The 20,305-nt window shown below is 43.0% G+C and overlaps 1 protein-coding gene across 2 annotated transcripts in view; it reads right to left on the reverse strand.

Moving 5' to 3' along the window:
* Positions 1 to 20,305, reverse strand: part of CREB3L2 (cAMP responsive element binding protein 3 like 2) — an 84,885-nt gene that overhangs the window by 19,103 nt on the left and 45,477 nt on the right. Inside the window, exons 2-6 of one of the 2 annotated variants that reach the window (XM_067307824.1) lie at positions 20,070 to 20,286; positions 5,923 to 6,089; positions 4,166 to 4,253; positions 2,172 to 2,350; positions 1,431 to 1,577 (exon numbers count right to left, since the gene is read on the reverse strand). In XM_067307824.1, the coding sequence (XP_067163925.1) occupies positions 1,431 to 1,577; positions 2,172 to 2,350; positions 4,166 to 4,253; positions 5,923 to 6,089; positions 20,070 to 20,286 (798 nt within the window). Of the gene's footprint in view, positions 1 to 1,430; positions 1,578 to 2,171; positions 2,354 to 4,165; positions 4,254 to 5,922; positions 6,090 to 20,069; positions 20,287 to 20,305 lie in introns of both variants that reach the window. The other variant, XM_067307816.1, reaches the window with a different exon arrangement.

Below are 20,305 nucleotides of genomic sequence, written 5' to 3' on the forward strand. Positions count from 1 at the left end.
TAAATCAGATTCATCTGGAGAGATCTTAGGACAAGTACTAAAAGAACTAGAAGATGATCCCAGAACAAAGCCCAGCACCTGGGACAGGAAAAAAACATGCATGGACTAGAAAGCAGTTGTGTAGAAAAGGACCTGGGGGTCCTGATGGACAACATGCCAAACATGAGTCAGGAGTGTGGCTCCCATGGCAAAGTAGGCCAACAGCATTCTGGGCTATAGCAGCAAGACTGTAGCCAGTAGACTGAGGGAAGTGATCTTTCCTGTCTATTCAGCAGTTGCAAGACCACAGCTCGAGTACTGCGTCCAGTTCTAGGCGCTGAAATAAATATTTTGGACATACTGGAGCAAGTCCAGAGGAGGGTAACCATTGTAAGAAGTGTGCTGGAGCACACAATATGAGGAGAGGCTGAGAAAGCTGCATTTGTTCAGATTTAAGAGAAAGCTAAGGGGAGATTCTCTTGCCATCTTCAAGTATCTAGTGCAAGAGGGCAGTGAAGACGAAGCCAGAGTCTTCTCAGAGGGGCACAGCAATCAAACAAGAGGCATCAAATGCAAGTTGCAACACGGGAAATTCCAATTAAGAACATTTTTTTTCCACTGGTCAAATATAGGAACAGGTTGCCCAGACAGGCTGAGGACTCTACACCCTTTGGGGGGCTTCACTGGACAAATCTCTAAGCAACTTGATCTAAGTTGACCCTGCTCTGAGCAAGGGGTTGAACCAGATGACCTCCAGAGATCCCCTCCAATCTAAAGGACACTGATTCTGCAAAAGTGGTACATAAAATGCGTAAGATCACTTTCAAAAATTTTGGAAAATTACACTGCAGGAGCAAATTCTAATTCAGTGCAGGCAAACACCTTTATCTGTAAAACCAACAACTGAATGTGTTAACCAGAACAAGTGAGCTGGCCAGGTCTGAAAAACTGTTTTCCTCCCCATCACTAGCTCTTCCCCATGTTGGAAGAACGAGAAGACTCGTAAGGCATTTCAGAGCCTGGCATCTACCATTCATTTGAAGGTCATGGAATTTAGTAATCAGAAGACAAGGGCACAGAAGTACATCAGATTTTAAAACCTTGAACAATGGACAAGAACACCTTCATCACCATGGAAAGAACAGAGAGGTCTATACCTAAGGGAAAATATTATACTGTTTTTAAAATGGAGCCAGGCAACAGTGACTGAAGACCCAACTTGCTAAATACTCTATTGTTCACATGTTCAGGTACATACCTAGACAGAAAGGCACTATCACAGGGATAGACAATTTGATGGATGTGTTTAGAAACAAAGGCAAACACTTTTATTAAAAACCTTCTTACAGCATTCAACAGTACTACAGACCATTACTGCATAATTACTGCAGCATTTTTTTAACAAAGGATGAGTAGACATTACCCAGCAAAGCTGCTAGACTAACATTTACCTTGTTCTTTATTTTCCTGCGGATTTTCTTCAGCACTTTTTCCTCTGCTTTTGTCAGGGGCAGTTTAGTAGGGATTGGGTACCCCTCTGCTATCAGTGTCCTCTTCTCCTCCTCTGTCAAGATGAGTGGGCCAGTCCCCTGTAATTTCTGCAAGTGTCACAGAAATGAAACAGTTGAACAGTAAGTGTACAGAGCCCTAGAGAAAAAGGTATGAGGAAAGAAAGACAGCAGCTCTCCTGTTTCAGAGGGGACTCTGCATACTACCACAGTAGCTCCTTGCAGATGGGAATGTATGGAAGGGTAAGACCTTTTAGATAGCTTGCGTTAAGAGACTGAACATTTAGGACAGGATTCCCTCAAAACAGTTGCTTTTGACCCAGGTCTGCACACACTGAAGCCAACAATAAAATTCCCCTCAGTTCAAATGAGGAAAGAGACAAGTGAGAAGCACTACTGAAAATCCCTCCCTAAAGATCACCACTTGCTCTCCAAGACAGGAGGACAGTAAGACAGATGCCAGGGACAGGAGACCCTAGGAGGGCTGGGCCCTCATGCAAAACACAACCCATGATAAGAGAAGCCACATAACACTTTGCATCCCTGTCTCAACTTAGAGGAAAGGCACAGGCCATTCACTGTAGGAAGAGAATAGACAAGTGAGCAAGAATTACTGGATCTGGAGTTCTGCAGAGATTAAAAAAAAAAAAAAAAAAAAAGCTGGAAAAAGCCAGCCCAACTCACATGTGGTGCAGTCAGGAGAGGGGAATTGGAGAGCGCTGAAGCTGTACGTGATGTCACTTTAGCCGTGGCTTGTAGCTGGATTGGGCTTGAAGGAGGGAGAGACCTAGCTGGGCTCTGCCCACCCTCAGAGTCACTGCCATGGCTGCTGGGAGGGGTTGGAGGTAAATGCAGAGGATCCACTGCTGAATGGCAAGAGAGAAATACAACACAAGATTTTGAGGTGCTACTTCAAACTTCCACCAGAACTGCCACCATCACCACCCGGCTCCCAGAAGTAAGTCTGCTAAAAGACAGATCAAGTGGTAACTCCAAAGGTTCTCAGAGCACACACATCACACAGGGCTCCAAAGGAGAAATAAAAAGCAGCAGTAATCTTTAGGTACAATAGGCAGAGCAGAGCTCTGCATATCTGCTCCAGTAATTTCTCTCTACACTTAGGCTTCTTCTCAAATGCTTTGAGGTGGAAGTGTAACTCTCCAGTACCAGTCCCCCACCCCTAGAAAGCAGCATTAGCAGAGAGGGCTCATTAACCAGTGTGCTTTATCTCCCAAAACAGTAGTCTTTTCTAACTTTGCTATGAATTAAACAAGTATTTTTCGAGAGCATGCATCATGTGCTAGTTGTTATATGAACAGGGAGGAAAGAAATACTCTGCCTCCTAAAGACCTGATGGATTGGCAGGACTGGGAAGTAGTAACAACACAGTGACAGCGAAGGCTTTAATGTGCTGATGGAGCAGGTACAGCACAGGTCACCACCACAGGAACTGCTCTCATATTGTGCTGGCCAGTGCCATGAGCAAACCTCTGCTGCACTTGCAGCCAAAAGAATCTATGCTAGAACTGGCAACCCAAGTGCTGCTTACAACCAGACAGGCCTGGACTAAGAGAAACAGTGCAATGTCTCACCTACCCACATTACTTGGGCAACTTAGCAGATGTCCAAAACTAAGTCATTATTTCTCTGATATAAATTTACAGCAATCAAGCGGGAGGAGGAAGATGCACAGCTGGATTTGCCACCTTCCACTCCTTTTACGCATTGGGAATTTGAGTCGAAAAGATCAAATGGGTGGTGGGGGAGGAAAGAAGAAAAATAGTAACAAAAAAGCTATTAAACATGAGCTCCTTTTGGTTTAGCATCTTAACTCTAGCGGTTGCCAGAAGATGATACACACTAAGAAGACAGAAAGGCCCTTAATGCCACAAACTCAGCAATCCTATCTATGCCCTGGGTCCGGATAAATCTTCCCTTTTCTCAGCTGCTAAGCCATTTGCTTCATTCCCTAGAGCAGTTATACTTATCTACATAAATAAATTCACTAACAAAACATCAAGTGTTCCTAACTGAGATGCAATTATTTTCTCAAACTTTAGCCGAAATATTTGGTTCTTTCGATCTTTTCTTGGGTTAACAGATTACGTGCCACCAAGTTGTGCTGTATTTCCAGGACAGGGATCATCTCTCCTCCTCCCTCATTTGTACATTCCTTAAGCCCAAAGGGACCCAGATGGTTTTTAAGAAACTCCACTAAAACAAACAGATCTGTTTTTAGCATATTAACTTTTAGTTTCATATAAACTCACATCCTTGCTTTCCTATCACAAGACAAAGTGGTTAAAACAGAAAAGTTTCCACTTATGCTCTTCATAATTTCTATCCCTCATTAAAGTCTCCACAAATCCATCTCTTTTCTAGCCTAAATAATCCCACGCTTTAAGGATTCAAGCTCCCTCCAGAGACTGTACAATTGTTAATAAGTTACAGACAAAAAAGAGATCATTTTCTTTGTGATGAGCATGGAAGGAAAATGTATAAATAGGTCAGACAGAGGCTGGTTTCTTTAGCAGCCTGAGTCAAATCCCTAGAAGGCAAGGGCTTCAGCCTAAAGATTAACATGGAGAACAAGAAAGCCAAATATTTAATCAGAGTAAAGTATGTTCGTTCTGCTTTCTGGCCATCTCTGGTGCATCTTGGGTTGTTAATTAACAGACCTTCCTTAGAAGACAGGTTCAGGAACTGATCCACTTCATGTGGCTCCAACTTAATCTCTGGAAGAACTTTCTGGCTCAGTGGTTTCATCTAGAAAAGAGAAATTAACAGCCTGAGAACCCAAAGCACACATCTTAAAACCTTAATAGAATGATACAAGGACGACTTCTCCATAAATGGAGAGATTTCCTTCTCCTCCTGCTCTGCTACAAGCAAAGCTTTAATTGCTTCTCCACACAATTTGCTAAGCCAGGCTAGAGAGAATACTGCCCTGAGTACTCTTGCTGTGGCTTTTCTTACTACTATATTTACCTAAATAAAAGATTATGCCTCAGAGATGACATTTCAGACTGAAAGCTAGCATGCAACCCACTCAAATTACTTCTCTTAGCAACAGAGCTGCCACTAGGATTTGCCGGACCGCCTGGCTGGTTTGAGCAGAGACAAAATGCTCCACGCGGTGGGTGAGAACCAGAGGCCACCAGGTGCAGGGGAGGAGGGCTGCATCTGTGAATATAGAGAGAGCTGTCACCTGAGAGTGAGATCAAAGTGCCTGTCACTCACCACTGGATTATCAGACCCAAGTTTAATTCACAGTGTGGGAGAGCAGGAATAGGGACTGCCACAGCTGACCAAAATTTGGAGGACAACTGACTTGCCCTGTTGAGAGGACTGCGGTGCCAGGTTGCCAAGCCCTTAGCCAGAGTTTGCCTCACTCCTGAATGCTGCAATTCCAGGCCTGAGGAAGTAAGTCTGGCATCAGCATGCTTGGTGCAGCCAAAATGTCTCTTAATAGCCTGTGTAAATAATCCATGTAATGGCAATGAGCCACCAGTTAGTCCCAAGATACCCTCTTTGCAATATCATGACATCCCAACCTATTGCAAGGTCACACACTGGGGACAGCATATTCAGACTACAAGAGAATTATGGGAAAGTCATGTTTCAGTTTAAGTTTCTCATGAAAGTATTTCTGTTGAACATATTTCTGATCCACAACCAAGTGGGAATGTTTATTGTCAACACAGCCTAACTCTACCCTGACTGGCCTGATATCATACCTTGGGGACTGAGAACAGCCACACTTTTTCCTCCACTGATGAGGAGCTCTGGGCAGCCATCAGCTGTTGCAGTTTATTCTCTTTAGCCCAAGCGCATTCAAACCAAGCCCTTGTGAAAGCCCACTGACTGCTCCAGCTGTGGTCAGAAAGGCATCACAAATGTTCTTTATTAGGCAGGCTGGTTTGGAAGCAGAAGCAGTTCAAAAGTCAAAACTTGATAGATCTGGCAAAAGTGACTTAGTAGGCAAATAGGCAAACTCTTTAGTAATTTCAAATGAGGAGTCTCATTCTGATTAGGGCAGGCACAGCAGCACTAAAACAAGTCATTAGGAAGGACATTTAGTTTGTCACAGACTCAACAGGACAAATGTGTTAGTCAGTCCAGGTGGGACTGGTTCGTAAGAGACTGTTTAAGTGTTTTCAGAAAAACATGAGCCTCAGGCTTTGGCACCATCTAGCATAAAAGAGAAAGCTGTGCATCCAGCAGTTAATACCTGAATATACAGACGTGTCTTTTGAAACATAAGCTCTTACAGCAGTAGTGGGACACCAGCAAACATTAAGAAATGCTAAAGCAGACTGCACTGTGCACCCTGAATTGACAAGCACTGGCACCAAGGAGGCTACACTGGTATGCTGACTCTTAGGAGAATCCATGTCTAATTGTGCAGGGAGGAGAACAGAAAGTCTGCAAGTACCATGGCATCAGTCTGTAGCTCAGCTTGTTCCCCCTCCAGCGATGTGGCCATGACAGTGAGACTGACAGAGGGAGTAAGGCCTGCCGTCTCGCACAACACCCCCTCAGTCTTTATTGCAGTTGGAGTCAGCTCGGTACCCAAACACCATTCCTCATTTTCCACATCACCTGCCAAGGAAGGAAATTGGACACCACATGTTTAGGTCAGAGACAGACAGAATACAAACGAAAATAATGTCATCCCTCCTCCAGAGAAGGGAAACAAACACAGAAGGCATTTCAGTCTATCAGCAAAACTCTGCCCTTACTATCCAGCTCTCAGTCAATGCAGACAACAGTGCCATTTCAGGGCTGTAACCTAATCCTAGCCTCAGGACACAGAGAGGAGTAGTGAGGAAAGACACAGAGCACTAATCACTGTACACTGCCAAAAGCTGCTAACACATAGCAGAACAAGACTCAGCAAGCCATTGGGTAAAGCAGCCTTGGGAGCCATGCTCTGCACACATTAATACCTGCTGACTCAGTTTTATTCCTCCTTGCAGAGGTAGCGTTTAGCCAGACTTCTGCTCCTTCTATTGCTTGCAATCATCAAATAGCTAGAGAGGTTAATAATACTTTTTAAGAACAAAGAGGATTTTTCACTCTCTCAAATTCAAGGTTTTTCCCCCAAGGATTCATTTAGTAAGTATTAAAGAAGGTAATGGCTTTGACGATAGGAGCACCAGTGTCATGGTGATCATGCTAATTTCCTCCCCAGAGCATCTGTGAGTCACAGCACATAATGCATATTTTGACTGGCAGCAATGAAACCTGCATCGTGTGTTGGCAGAATTATCCTGAGGCCCCATGCGCTGCAATCGCTGATCAGCAGAAAGCCATGCAGCTTTTCACTGGACAAAGCTGAAGCCTTTGTCTTGTACCATCAAGAACTGGAAGAACACAGGTACAGTAAGCTGTTTGCTCCCAATTTGCATTCATCAAACAGCCACTGAGGAGACAGATGTTTGGCCTGACCAAGAGAGAGATACTCTCCTGGGTCTAAAATAGGGCAGAGGAACAAGAACTCGGAAGGATTCAGCGTTTAAAATAGCTCCACAAGGTTACTAACAGGCCCGTTTTTTACTATGCAGATGCACAGATGAGTTTTGGCTGTTGCAATTCTGCCTTAAAAAAAACACCGAAGCCTATTGCTGGAGTTCAGTAGTATAAGACCTTCTTTTCTCTTGCACGAGAGTACCCTACACCAGCTGCACTGCATTCCAGTGGCGAACACTACAACCATGCCTTGCTAATAGTTGTGAGAGGCACATTCCATAAATCAAGCAGTTACAATCCAAGCACAAATATACATAAGAGAAGAGTGCCGATCTCTTTCAGTGCTCTCTTTCCTACCTTCGTACATGGTATTTACTTCATATATGCAATGAAAGCAGAGAGCAAGCACATTCACAAATGTAAGTATGGCTAATGCATGGCAACACAGCCTTGAATTAACTGCAGGCTGCATCAACACCACGGGAGGCAGTGTGCAGAATCACCTCACTCAGCACCGAAGCACAGCCTATGCTGCGGTGCCACAGAAAGTCTAGAAAGGTAATAAAGGACCCTTGCACATCTGATTGTATCAAGATGGTGAGATGTTACCAGAGTTCAGCTGCAAATGGGTAACCAAAGCAAGAACAAGCTGACAGCCTCCACACTTCTGTTGTCTATTGCTGTTAAGACCACACATACATACAGTGCACAGGAACTGGCTAGGGGCTGAGTGACAGGAAGAAGTATGTGCATCTCCACTGCTAGTAATTACTTTGCGGTGGGACCTAACCTCCACTGCTGGCAAGGAAAGAGGTAATTTGAGCAAAGGCACACCAAGGAATTAAAAATGAAAATATATATCCTGTAATCAGAAGCTTCAGAACAGCAAGCCCAGCTCTGCCAAAACAAGTAACAGGACAGCAAGGGCTAAGCACCATATTTAAGTTTCAGGAGGGCTTATTCCTGAAGCTTTCTGGGAAACATAGAAATTAAAAATAGAAGTATTTACCAAAAAAAGAGGTAGTATTGTCTAAATATTAGCTCAGGAGAGAGGACATTGCTCTTTCAGCCCACCCTGTTCCTCTCAAAGAACGCAGTTCCCTCCCTACTGACTGCAATGAAATATTCAGCAGACCAGTGGACTCCCTCTAGTTTGCTGTGCGTAGATCATCCAGATAAGACCTTTCAAGTGGTATCTTTGCCTGCAAAACCATAATCCCTTGGCAATGCAACTTTCAAAAGTTTGTTTGGATAACTTCTGCCAAAACCTCCCCCACACTGTGTTGTGCTGTGCCTCCAACTTGATGCTTCCCTCACCTCTGGGCTGGGCTATATTGTGGCAGTGCTATCATGTGTAATCTACTTTAGACTCCCTTTGGGAGGGAAGGCTCCACACAGATGAGAGTTATCAGCAAACCAAGTAATCAGCCCTGAACTTTCCAAAATTTGTATCATTATACAAGTAGAACAGAAAGCTAGTCATGGGTGCCCAGCGAAACAGGGCAAGTCTGCTATGCCTGTGTTTCAGGATGTTTATCATCTCTAATCCCCAGACTCACAAGGGTTCAGCTGCTATAACTGAGCAAGATATGCTGGCCTTCAACCGATCATTTTACTCCACTGGAAGCTGACTTTGTTGATTACCCTGCCGTCCCTGCCATCACCACTTAGATCTGCACACACCACTTGGAGTTATTCTAGGCATTAAAGCCAGTCTAACCAGTTCATGGGGTTATGGATGGTTTTAGAGATAGCAACATCCTGTATTTAACACTGAGATTACTTTGAAGAACTGCATCTAGTTCTTTTTTTGACATTGCCTCTTATATATGCATGGTGACAGCTGTCATTCCAGATGACCAACCCTGTGAAAAGAAGGGTCAGAGCAACACATTGATTGAATCTCACCTTGATACTCTCCTCTCCCCGTCTTTCCCAGGAGAGTGGTACACATTCACTATCATGGTTAGAGACGCGCAACAATTTTCTTTCCTTTGATGCATTCAAGTTTCTGAAGTCACTGGGGATCTCTTCTCCTATCCAAGAGAGCTACAGTGACATTTCCCACTCTTCTTCCTCTTCTTCCTGAGCACAGTCCATTGACATTATTTTAAAATTATTTTTAATTTATTCTTACAGTAGCCTGTAAGAGCCTTAGTCCACTGTGCCAGGCATTGTACTAGCAGAATAAAGTGGCAGCCCTTGCCCCAAACCCCTTGAGAAGGCTGCACAAAACCAGGCATGTTCAGGCAGACGGGGGAAGAAAAAAACAACAACAAAGAACAAAAACCACACATACCAAGGTGACTACAGAATATAGGTCATACCGACAGGCAGAGCACATCCTTTAGGACAACAGTATTTCAGATGGAGTGGTCTGAAGAAGAATGAAGAGACAGGTTTTACGGAAGATGAGAACAAGCAAGAAGGTGCACACAAAATTCTAAAACAAAAGGCAGTGGAAGCTGGCCCAAAAGGCCCACTGAAAAGCAGAAGTGACTTCTCCAAACCAAATGAGATATGGCATGGAAAGAGTGGGGTCTAGAAATCAAAGACAAGTAGTTTATAATTGACATGATTCAGGAGGAACAGTGGGAGGACTGAGACAGAGTCCAAAATAACAGGGTAAGAAAGTGACCTTGGTGACTATATTCTAGATGGATATGAATAAGGCAATATTATATTGCCAAGGTCAGACAAAATACATTGCAAATGATTCAGATACAAGAAAAGAAAGCCTGGACAAGAGATTTAGTTATACAAGTGGCTAGGAAAATCCACATCCTAGAGATGGTCACCTTGACTGTTACAAAATAAACAGATAAATAAATCTCTTCTCAGGCTTTGAAACCCTGACTCCAAAGTTCACTGTTATACAAATGATACTAGCTGCTGGCCCCCTGCACCAGCCGAAATTTCCTGTGAACTCAGAGCTCTATTGTGCAATAACACTTCAAATAAGAAATATTTCCCCTCACCTACCCTTTCACAAGGTCACGAATACTGGGCATTTTGGGACTATGGAATATGTCACTGAAGCAGTACACACAGTGCTTAGCATAATCTTGGCTAGAGCTTTTACGTACAATGCACTAGCACTGCTAAACTGCACATACAAATTATGTTAGCTGAACATTAACACTGAAAAGCACCCAGGTATTAAGAAATACCTGCAAAGGTTTAATTCAGTGTGCTTTTGCACATTATATACATCTAAAAAATGAGCCTGTCATAATAATGTGTTCATACAATCTGTCTGCAAAAACCTGTGCCTCACCCAACATGTAGCATGCATGGGGCTCCCTCCACCAAGTAGCTAGACCATGTTCTGTTATTCTCATTGCCTCACTTCTCCTTCACTATAGACAATTCAAATTCTGCTCCCACAGAGCTTTTTAATTCCCTGCTAGTGCAGAATCAAAATGCTTCACCAGTCTGAATGAACCTCTTTCCACAGCGCTTCTGGGGATTCAAGTGAGCCACAGAGAGATTAAGGCCAAAAAGTATGTGGTAACTTAAAATGACCAACTGGACACATCTAGAATTGGACTTTTCAGATGATCTAGCACTGCTGCTATACTTTACATTGTCAAAACATAGTTTGCATTGAGTTCAGGTACAGCTGTGAGCATCTACTACTCCTGCAAGTCAAACCTCAGAATTTCAAATCAAGCATCCAAAAATACAATTCATCACAACAACGGAAAGTTTGTGACACATGTATCTAAGATTTTTTGTGGCCAAGACCAAAATTACATTTATTTGAATGGCTTTTATGTGCTGCTTTTGTCATTAAACTTGCCTCACTTTTCCTCTACTCTCGTTTAGCATGCATCTTCCACCTTCTTTCCACCTGGAATTGGAGGGGGAGGGAAAACAAAAAACAGCAAACCACAGTTGGTATTTTCATGCTTTTCTAAAAAGGTATGTATCAGGCCCCATTTCTGTGAAAATGAGTCAAAAGTCTCCTATGGAGCTCTCACATAACTGCCAGGTGTTAAAGTAAGAAGTCAGGCTTCTTCCTTCTCTCAGAACAAAAAAAATTGAGGCTGTGGTTTAAACTGAGTAATGGCAACTCAGAGAAAGGGGTAGAACTACTTTTAATGCTCAGATTTGCTTAAAAGGCTGTAAGAGCCTACCACATTATGGCAGAATTGTTATCTATTTCTACGTTCACTACAAAGCACTTACATATGTATTTTAAACAGTCTCTTATGTGTACAACGTGCAGCTTTTTGGGATACTCATATTTCTCTGAAGAATGCAACATTTTGATTTTTTCCTTGTTTCACACAATATTATGGAAAAGCAGGGGAGGAAAAGGGGACAATAAAACTAAAATGCTTACTTAATCTGACAGTTTTCTTCATAGTGTCCAAGTTCCCAACTGGTGTTGCTTTCTGCTTTTTTAAATTATTTACTTCTACTAAACATTATGCTTTTCCTTTTCAAGACCAATTCTTCAATCCCATCCAACACACCACCTCCCTTCCTGAAGAAAAAAAAGGAAAAATGTCTTCAATATTGACTAAGTACCCTTTGAGGTCACTGTCCCTCGCACAGCTAGCAGCACGATCCAAGGTACCCACTAGGGTCTACAGCGCAGAGAAATACTGCAAACTGGGAACTGGCTAACAGCAGGAGGAAAATGCCTCCGGTAAGAGGCTCACAACTTTGCTGAGGGGGAACCGGCTTCTTGCTCGCCCTGTTGGAAGAAATACCCCACTATGAGCTGAAAAGAGCCTCTGCTCTCTTAAAGTTTATGGGCATGGTGCTGGACGTGCCACTCGCAGGAAAGTATGGCATCCACAGCTCAGCAGCCTGAGCCTTCTCCAGCCTCTGAAAGGTAAGTTGGCCATTTCTGGAGAAATAACCATTTCCTTGTCTCCCTCCTGGTCTTGCACGGTCCCTGGTGCCCGGCTCCGTGCTTGCTGGCCTCACGTAGCACCCGCAGGCAGACAGAAGCCCCCTTTATCGTGCCTGAAATGTTAAACTCCGCCACCACCGCCGCTACCCCACCTCTCCTTCTCGAGGTGAGAGAGCCTGCATTCATCGGCAAACAGTTTCTTTTTACAGATCTCCAGATGGCATTCCCCCCTCCCCGCACACACACACGCTCCCACCGCCACCACCGCAAATAACGAAACCCAAGCCGTTGGAGCAGGCTTGACAAAGAGGATACTGTTTGACTACTGAACACTGGGGTCCTTTTTAAACTGCCAGGAAGGAAAAATTAAATAAAGGGAAAAAGATGAGTGACAGTGATATATAGCCATCGCAACACACAGCAAAAGTAGCCTTTCTGCTAACAAAGGATCATCAGTCATACCTGTATTTCCCCTTTTAGTGGCACAGAATCCATCAAAAACTAACAGATTATTTTTATCATTATCATCAAAAGGTAGCAAGATAGAAACAGGGAAACATTGTTCCTCCCATACCTAAATGAAGCAGAGTCAATGCCCTCTTTCTGTGAGGAATTTGACAGTATTTTCCAGAACCATCCTCTCACATAAATCCAGCTTAGAAATGTCACAGGGTCACAGATTCCTGTTTAGCCATTCTTCAGCTTGAGACTTTACCCAAGTATAGCTGTCAGCTAGGATAAAACTCCTTGATGTTTTTAATTATTTTGCTTGGGGGGGGGGGGGAGAAAGTGATTTTTTTAGCATCACCGTATGCAGGAGTCACATGCTGAAACAGAGGCAAGCACTCACGCTTCAGTCACAGAACTGATGTTTCAAAAAGGAGCTTTCATTGCCTCTATAGATTAGCTGATGCCTGACAAGAAACTACTCAGAGAACCAAAAACCACCATAAAAGAGGAGAAATTCAGGCCTTCCAATCACTGCAACTTATATGTAGGCTTCCCCCTCTCTTTTTCAAGCAAAGTACAGTTTGTACTGACATGGAGGTCAGTTTATAAAGAAAGAAAAAGAGCATTTGATATAGCGACAAGAGGCACAGAGGTGTTAACTTGGATTTACAACCTTAATGCCTGAGACTATAAAAAGCCCTATAAAAGGTTATGATTTTTTTTTTTAAATATGTGAAAATTATCCACGGAAACATTATGTTCAATTAAAATGGTTCTCTCTTACCCTTCTGAATTTTTCTCTCCACATCCCATGTGGGAGCTGTGAAGACCTATCCACATTACAGCTGCAATCAGGCTTTGACACACATTAAAAGGACTTGATGCTCATGGCAGATAACTAAGTGAACATGAACTCCCAGTGCAACATTACAGCTAAAAGCAAATGAGATCCCTGGTGCCAGAAACAGCAGAATGGGAAGTGGGAGGAGCATTCCCCAAATATTCATCATTAGCAGAACTATTCCTGGGAAATCAGCTCCTGTGTTCACTCTGCACAAAGTTTTGAAAGGGTTTAGAAGGGAACTGCAAGAACAGCTTGGTGTCTAGAAGGGACACCATACAGAGAAACACCAAAGAAGCGCAGTTCATTTAAACTGTATCCAAGCAGAAATCAAGAGGGAGCTTAACCATAGGCTACAAAATACCTGGGGAGAGAGGCTTCTGAGAGCAGATGGCTCTTTACTGCAGCAGGAAAAAAGCCATTAAAGAGATCTTCTATCTGGAATTGGAAGCTAAAGAAGGGTCTGACTGCAAATAAAGGTGTCAATTATTAACAGTAAGGATAATCAATCACCAGCATGCCCACCTCTAAATCAAAACACACTTTTTCAGAGACACTGCTGCCCAAGTAGAAATTATAGGCTTGATTCAGAGGGACCTACTGAGATTTGTGACTTCCGACACACAAAAGGTCAAAAGTCTTTTCATCCTTTAGAATCTATGAACAAACACAACTGCAAATTCTGAAGCTAACAAAGACTGATTGCTAGGCTTCCACATAAAATTACTCAAAGACAGACTATCACCGCCAAACGGCTTTCTCCCCAGTTCTTAAATAAATAAATAAAAATCCACACAGGAGAAATGTTACATTGGCATGTACTTGCAAAAACAAATCAGTATGATTCTGATAACGTCTTTTCAAAACACAGGTGAATTTCTCGAAAGAAAAAAAAAAAGCCAGATTTTGCTCTGACTAATGGGACTGGACAAAGTCAGTGGAGAGGGTGTTTCATTTTCATTATTTACATTTCATTCACTCAGCATTTAAAGAATAATGGACAGAAGGAGGACAATCCATATGTGTGCATGTGTATATATTTTTACACACACACACATATTGAGGATGTATGCAGACCACCTTGAGCCTTGAACCTATAGGTCTCTACACTAGAAGACACTACATGACACATTACTGCATGCAGACTCCATGTGTAAGCAAGCATTTCCCTGCACAGAGCACTGTCTGGCAGGAGGGCTGAATTTGTTGTTGAAAGGCTATTTGCACTGGAGAAGTGGGAGTCACATACAGTGATTTTTCTTTTTTCAAACCACGTAGAGAGACGGAGCTGAAGCTTAAAAGGAAACCTAGGTTTTAAAAGCATGTTACAGGATAACATAACCTCAGGAATTGGAAGAAAAAAAAAAACAACCAACAACAATACAAGTTATATCCTGGGGCCGGCCCCAGCTTTGGCACAGCTAAGCATAAAATAGAAACATACCATTTCTGCAGCAATCACTGTGTCAAGCCTCTAGCCAAGGCAAGCTGCTTCAAATCCAAGAGTAACTTCAAAGCATTCCTGAGCACCAAAGCATGAAGAGGAAGGCAGGTGAGGACTGAGACTAGTCTCCAACACAGAGCCTTCAGGGCACTGGGAAACGAGTGCACCCAGCCACCTGGCCACAATTTGAGGAGAGAAGTCATGAAAATGACTAGTCAGCTGCCCACTGTCTCACCCCTGTGAGGCTCACAAAGTAAAACGTCAATTTAGCTGGTCCCAGAGGATGAAAAGCTCCACGCAGATGCTGCACCTCTGCCTCCAGGTTCTTGCTGCATGCCAGCCCCTTCATATTTCTTGTGCTCAGTTTTCACCTACAAATCTCACACATCCCAAACAAGGGGCAGTCACTGTCCTAAAAAGTTTGTGCCCACTGTAGACAAGGCAAAGGGTGAGAGGGCGGGGAGGACCCTACATTCACATCCCAAGTCAGGCAGGAAGCTAATCAGAGAGCCAGTAGGGAAAGCTCCATCTCGCCTCACTCCTGGTTGTCTGACCCACAGCCCTCCCTTTCCAAAAGGTGGCAGAGACAGGAAGACCAAAGGAAAAGAAAAGGACCAACTGTAATAGAAAATAAAGGATTTTTCCCTAACTATTTCTCAGAAGGGAATCTGTGCCCCAAAAGACTGATCTGCAGCAAGACTTCTCCCTTATTCAGCATCCCTATTCTCTGCCTCTCCTCCCAGCTTTTTCATCTCCGTCTCAGAAGCATCTTCCACTTCACAATTACCCACAACACTTATTCATAGCTACTCTGCAGTTGTCTCTTAAAACGCAAGGCTCACAACTAGACACCTGCTGCGAGAGAAGCCATTGCGCAACTGGTGCAGCTCATGAGTACCTAGGACACAGCCTCCTTTTTTTTTTTTTTTTTTTTTTTTTTTTTTTTTAACTTTACAGCCTGTATTCCTTCCCAGGCTGGATCTCTTGTTTGCCAGTTCAGGCAAGCAAAAGCACATGGTCAGCAAACCGTAAGCATGCAGGTCAGAGGTATAAATAACTCTCTAAAGTATCCTTAGTCTTACAATTTTATGCAAAACAGAATATAAGAATAGATTCTCAGAAAAAACAACTAGATACCAGATGTCTTCCACACATCTGCTTTAAAATAGCTATATTAGTCACTGCTTTCATAAGCTAGAGATTTAGGGACTGGCACCTTCAACGAATACATACTTTAGCATTAACCTGTGAATATATAGAAAAGGTCTTCTCCATAAAGCTAGGAAAATCCTCATAACAGAGTGAATTCAGAAGAATGAATAACTAGGAAAAACTGGTGTTAGGACCTTGATCTTAAGAACACTTAAACATGCTCTCACCTTGAGGTCAACAGGGCTACTCAAGAGTTAAACACAGGATTATGTGTTGGCCAGACTTGGCACTCATAGTACTTTTTACCTCTTTACATAAGATTTTTAATTATATCAATAGGTCAGTTTAATAACTGTAGAAAAAAAAAAAAAAGATTGTAACGGCTATGTTACTGGGCCTACTGAGAACGGCTCATACCAGAAGTTAATTGGTCCCCTGTTAAGAGGCAGTAAGAATGCACTTACAGAGTCAGAGAAATTATTCATTCAATCATAATGACTGAAAGGAAACATTAAAAAATATTTTCAGTAAGGTTCTCAGAGTCCTGACTGAGGGGGGAAAAAAAAGAAAATAAGACAGAAATTGATATTCAGTGGCTTGAACCTATTTTGAAAATCATTCACCAAACAAGGATGACCTTTTGCTCAACCTCATTGTAACCTGGGCCTCTGGGATCCCAACTCTGCCATTAATTTGGAAATATAGAGATGAAAACCATTACAGAATTTGGGTGCTATTTAACTAACAGACACATTTCTGAAACGTGACTAATATGGTTATTGGGGCAGCACATCTGGCGGGGACCCTACTCCGACCAGGAAAGGTCAGAAGCTCCAGGCCAGCACGCCTGCCGCTAGGACAACCCACGCACCCCACAGGGCCGCTTCCGCAGACGTGCAGCATGCTTTACCCAGCCTCCAACTTGACTTTTTTGTGGGATACGCACAAGGCCCTCATCCTCCCTGCCCACCCCCCGCCTACAACCGCACGATCTCTAACGACACTGAATTACGACCTGTTGCTATGGAAATAAACTGCAATTTTAAAGACTATTTTTAAAGAAGACAGGCAACGCTACCCTTTAAGAAATTAGATCCGCGTGGAACAACACCCTTCCCTACTGCTGCTCATCCTCTCCAGCGCGCCGGCCCCCAGCGTGCCTTTTATGCAGGTGTCCTCCCCTCCAACAGCAACGTTATGCTTAATGATTCACCCGTGCCGTGACTCACCAGGAGGCCAGGGGCCTCCAGCACAGGATTTGGCAGGCACCTGCCCACTCGCGATGCAGAAACAGTAACTGAATGCTGAGCAGTAGATTAGCATTACATAATTAAAACACGCCGAGTTAAAAGCAGCTGGATAAAAATGACACAGAAAGCTAGTTTACATCTAAATATACATCAGAGCATTGCACTTAACTTTAAAAGTTACCTTTGTTAAAAGGAGCTAGTAGCTCCAGGTCACATTACTAGAACTACTGCTTGCGTGAAAGCTCTCATAAGGTAGCAGGCACCGTAACAGGTGCCTTCTCAAAGCTGCGCTCTAAAATAGCATCCAAACCCGGTTTGCCTGTTCTGTGCCATTTTCCATTTCTCCCTGCTGCTGACCTGAGGTGTGTGTGTTCAGAGCAAGCGCTCACGCACATGTGCAAGCCCCGCACGTGAGCCTTCTCATTAGGCTGCTTCGATCCCCCCTGCTGCAGGGCTGCACCCCGTGGCAGTGGGAGTGCAACGCCTCACTATGGAAAATCACAAAAACACAACGGCAGGAGGAGTTCAGCAATCCGCTCAGTGGGGCAGTGTTTGGAGGACGTGAATTTTTTTTGTACATTCTCCGTATCAGCCCCTCAGTCAACCTCATCTCGCAGCTCCCCCCAACCCTGCACTCCACAGATGTATCCCCAGTTCTCCAGGCAGCACAGGAGCACATGGACCTCACTCTCCGGACCCTACACCTCCTGCCCCCAGGACACTGGCGCTCTCAGTAGTTGTCCTCAAGCTCCAACATGGACTGGAGTTCACTGGCATTGTCAAGAGCACCATCTACCTTCACTGTTTGACAACAGAGACACTTTTAATCTTCAATGCCAAACCTTGCAGTGCTGTCACCCTCAAAATTACCCTCTCCCTCTCTCTTGGACTCAAGAATTGAAAAATCACCAGGATGATGCCTTTGGATATATATCAGGCAGCCAAGTTAACTGTAATACTATGATCTCCTCAAGTATTTCCCCTCTCCGAGATTCGTTGTTTTGAAGTCAATAGGTATTTAAAGGTTATGAGAGTGATTCCAGTGTTAAGATTAAATAAACAAGAATGCCAAAGAACAGGGACAACTCCTCCTCCTCTATTATGAAACATTCTGTAGAATGAACTGAAGATTAAACGCTTTCCATTCATTTCCTGTTTTTAAACCCACTTGTAACTGTTTCTTGGCTTTTAAAAACATCATTTGACTAGAGCTCTAGACCCAGTGGTCTCAGCGATATGAATTTTTTCAGGATTTTTCCCCAAAGGAGGCTCCCTCACTTTTAGACCAGTTTGAAAGTTATCCCTATTAACTTTCATGGGGTGAGGAGGCAAGGAAGCTTTCTATCTGAAGTTTCTTATGCTTGTCCTCCTGCCACAGTACTGTTTTTATCTCCTGTATGTATTAATTTAAAGATATTAACATAAAGCAGCTTGGAAACATAAAAAAGGGAAGGCTTTACGTAGATGATATTTCCAGATCATCTCCAAAAACCCTATCTCACCCTGAAAAGCCTCCTCACAGGTTTTATTAGTTGTCCTCAGTGAAACACAGAGAAACCTCTAACAAGCCCCATCTTGTTTTAAGAGAGCATTTTGGACTACAAAACTTTCAGCTGTTGGAAACTCATGTGCTGGTGGATCTTCATAAATAGCTTAGTTTGTTCATGTTTAGACATAAGCACTGATCTCTCTCTCTCCCTTATTATGATGCAGCTTACCATGCTATTGCTTTTCACTTTAAAGCTAGTCTTGAACACAAAAACTGATAATAAGGAGTGAAAGTCATGAGATTTCTTCTAATGGTTACCAGTTATTCATGGTCTTGCTCTTAAACCAACCGCTGTTTTTTAACTTGAACTCCCCTTCCAGCCAGCAGGCATCTTCACACCAGAAAAAGCAGGTTGGATCCCTTCTATCCACCATTCTCATATCTCATTATAAACATAACTGCTAAAAATGCTGTTGGTGTTCATCATTTTCTATGCATCACCATTTCCCACAACCACAGAATCTATGAAGCTGCAGCTATGATGTCTTTACAAAATCACAATGGCTTCTTGATGGATATTTTTAATTGTTTGCTTTCTTTTTTTCTTTTCTTAAGAGGAAAAAAAAAACCCAAGCCTTCAGCAAGACAGATTTTAAAACTGAGGCCACCTGAAGTTATATTCCTATATGCATATTTACAAATATAAATAAAACTATCTGGCTTTCATTTGGGGATACCCAAAAAGTCCAGATACTTACTACTGAAAAATAACTGTAGTTAAAATTTTTTTGTATATAAACCTAAAACGACGCAAGTTGGAAGGGACCTCTGGAGATCATCTTGCCCAACCCCTTGCTCAGAGCAAGACCAACTTAGATCAGGTTGCTCAGGGTCTTGTCCAGGTGAGTTTTGAGTATTTCCAAGGATGGAGACTTCACAGCCTCTCTGGACATTTGTTCAAATGTCTGACTGCTCTCATGGTGAAAAAGTTTTCCTTAACATCCAATGGGAGTTTCCCCTGTTGCAATTATTGTATCCATTGCCTCTTGTGCTAGCACTGTGCACCTCCAAGAGGAGTTCAGCTCTGTTTTCTTTGGCCCCTCTCATCAGATGGCTGTAGACAGCAGTAAGATCTCCAATCTGTTTTTTCTTCTGAAGGCTGAACAAAGCCCACATTCACACCCTTTCCTTGTACGTCATGTGCTCCAGGATGCAAACTTCATAGTGGTTCTCATTTGACTAATCTGGTTTATGAGTCTCTACTTATCTTAACAACCACAGATTTCAAGTACATTGAAACAAGTACATTTCTTGCCCTTCTCTCATTTCTTTTTGACGAACGTTTTACTTTTAATTCAAAATGTTAACAGTGCAAAATTAGTAACTTTTGCTGAGTGCAATTCCCCTGTCAATTGACAAATTTATTTTAAGTCTGCAGACACTGTGAATAAACAAATCCTTTCTGCAATTTCATTGTAGGTATTTCAATTAGCACAGATATTCACATGTATCCTTATTGTATCATCACCATACTAGTAACACTTCATTACTCCATCTTCATGACAAACAAAAAAGAACTCAGTAAATCAACATCAACTTCACACACATCACTACTACCTTCATTGAAGTTATCATCGGTCGAGATGTGGGTCAGGGGAGATTGGGGCCGAGAGTCCCCACACAAGGAGTAGCTGTGCTCTGCCTGGATGAGAGGCGCTGGGGAAGCCGGAGACAATTCCACTTCCATTATTTCATTCTTCTCAGATAAGAAAGGATCATTCAAGAGCTGGCCTAGGACATCTGGTGAAAACTCATCCAGGAACTCTGTGAAGTGCTGTGGAGATAAAAGGGAA

The sequence above is a fragment of the Apteryx mantelli genome, chromosome 1 (assembly GCF_036417845.1).
Source record: "Apteryx mantelli isolate bAptMan1 chromosome 1, bAptMan1.hap1, whole genome shotgun sequence".
Lineage (NCBI taxonomy): Eukaryota > Metazoa > Chordata > Aves > Apterygiformes > Apterygidae > Apteryx > Apteryx mantelli.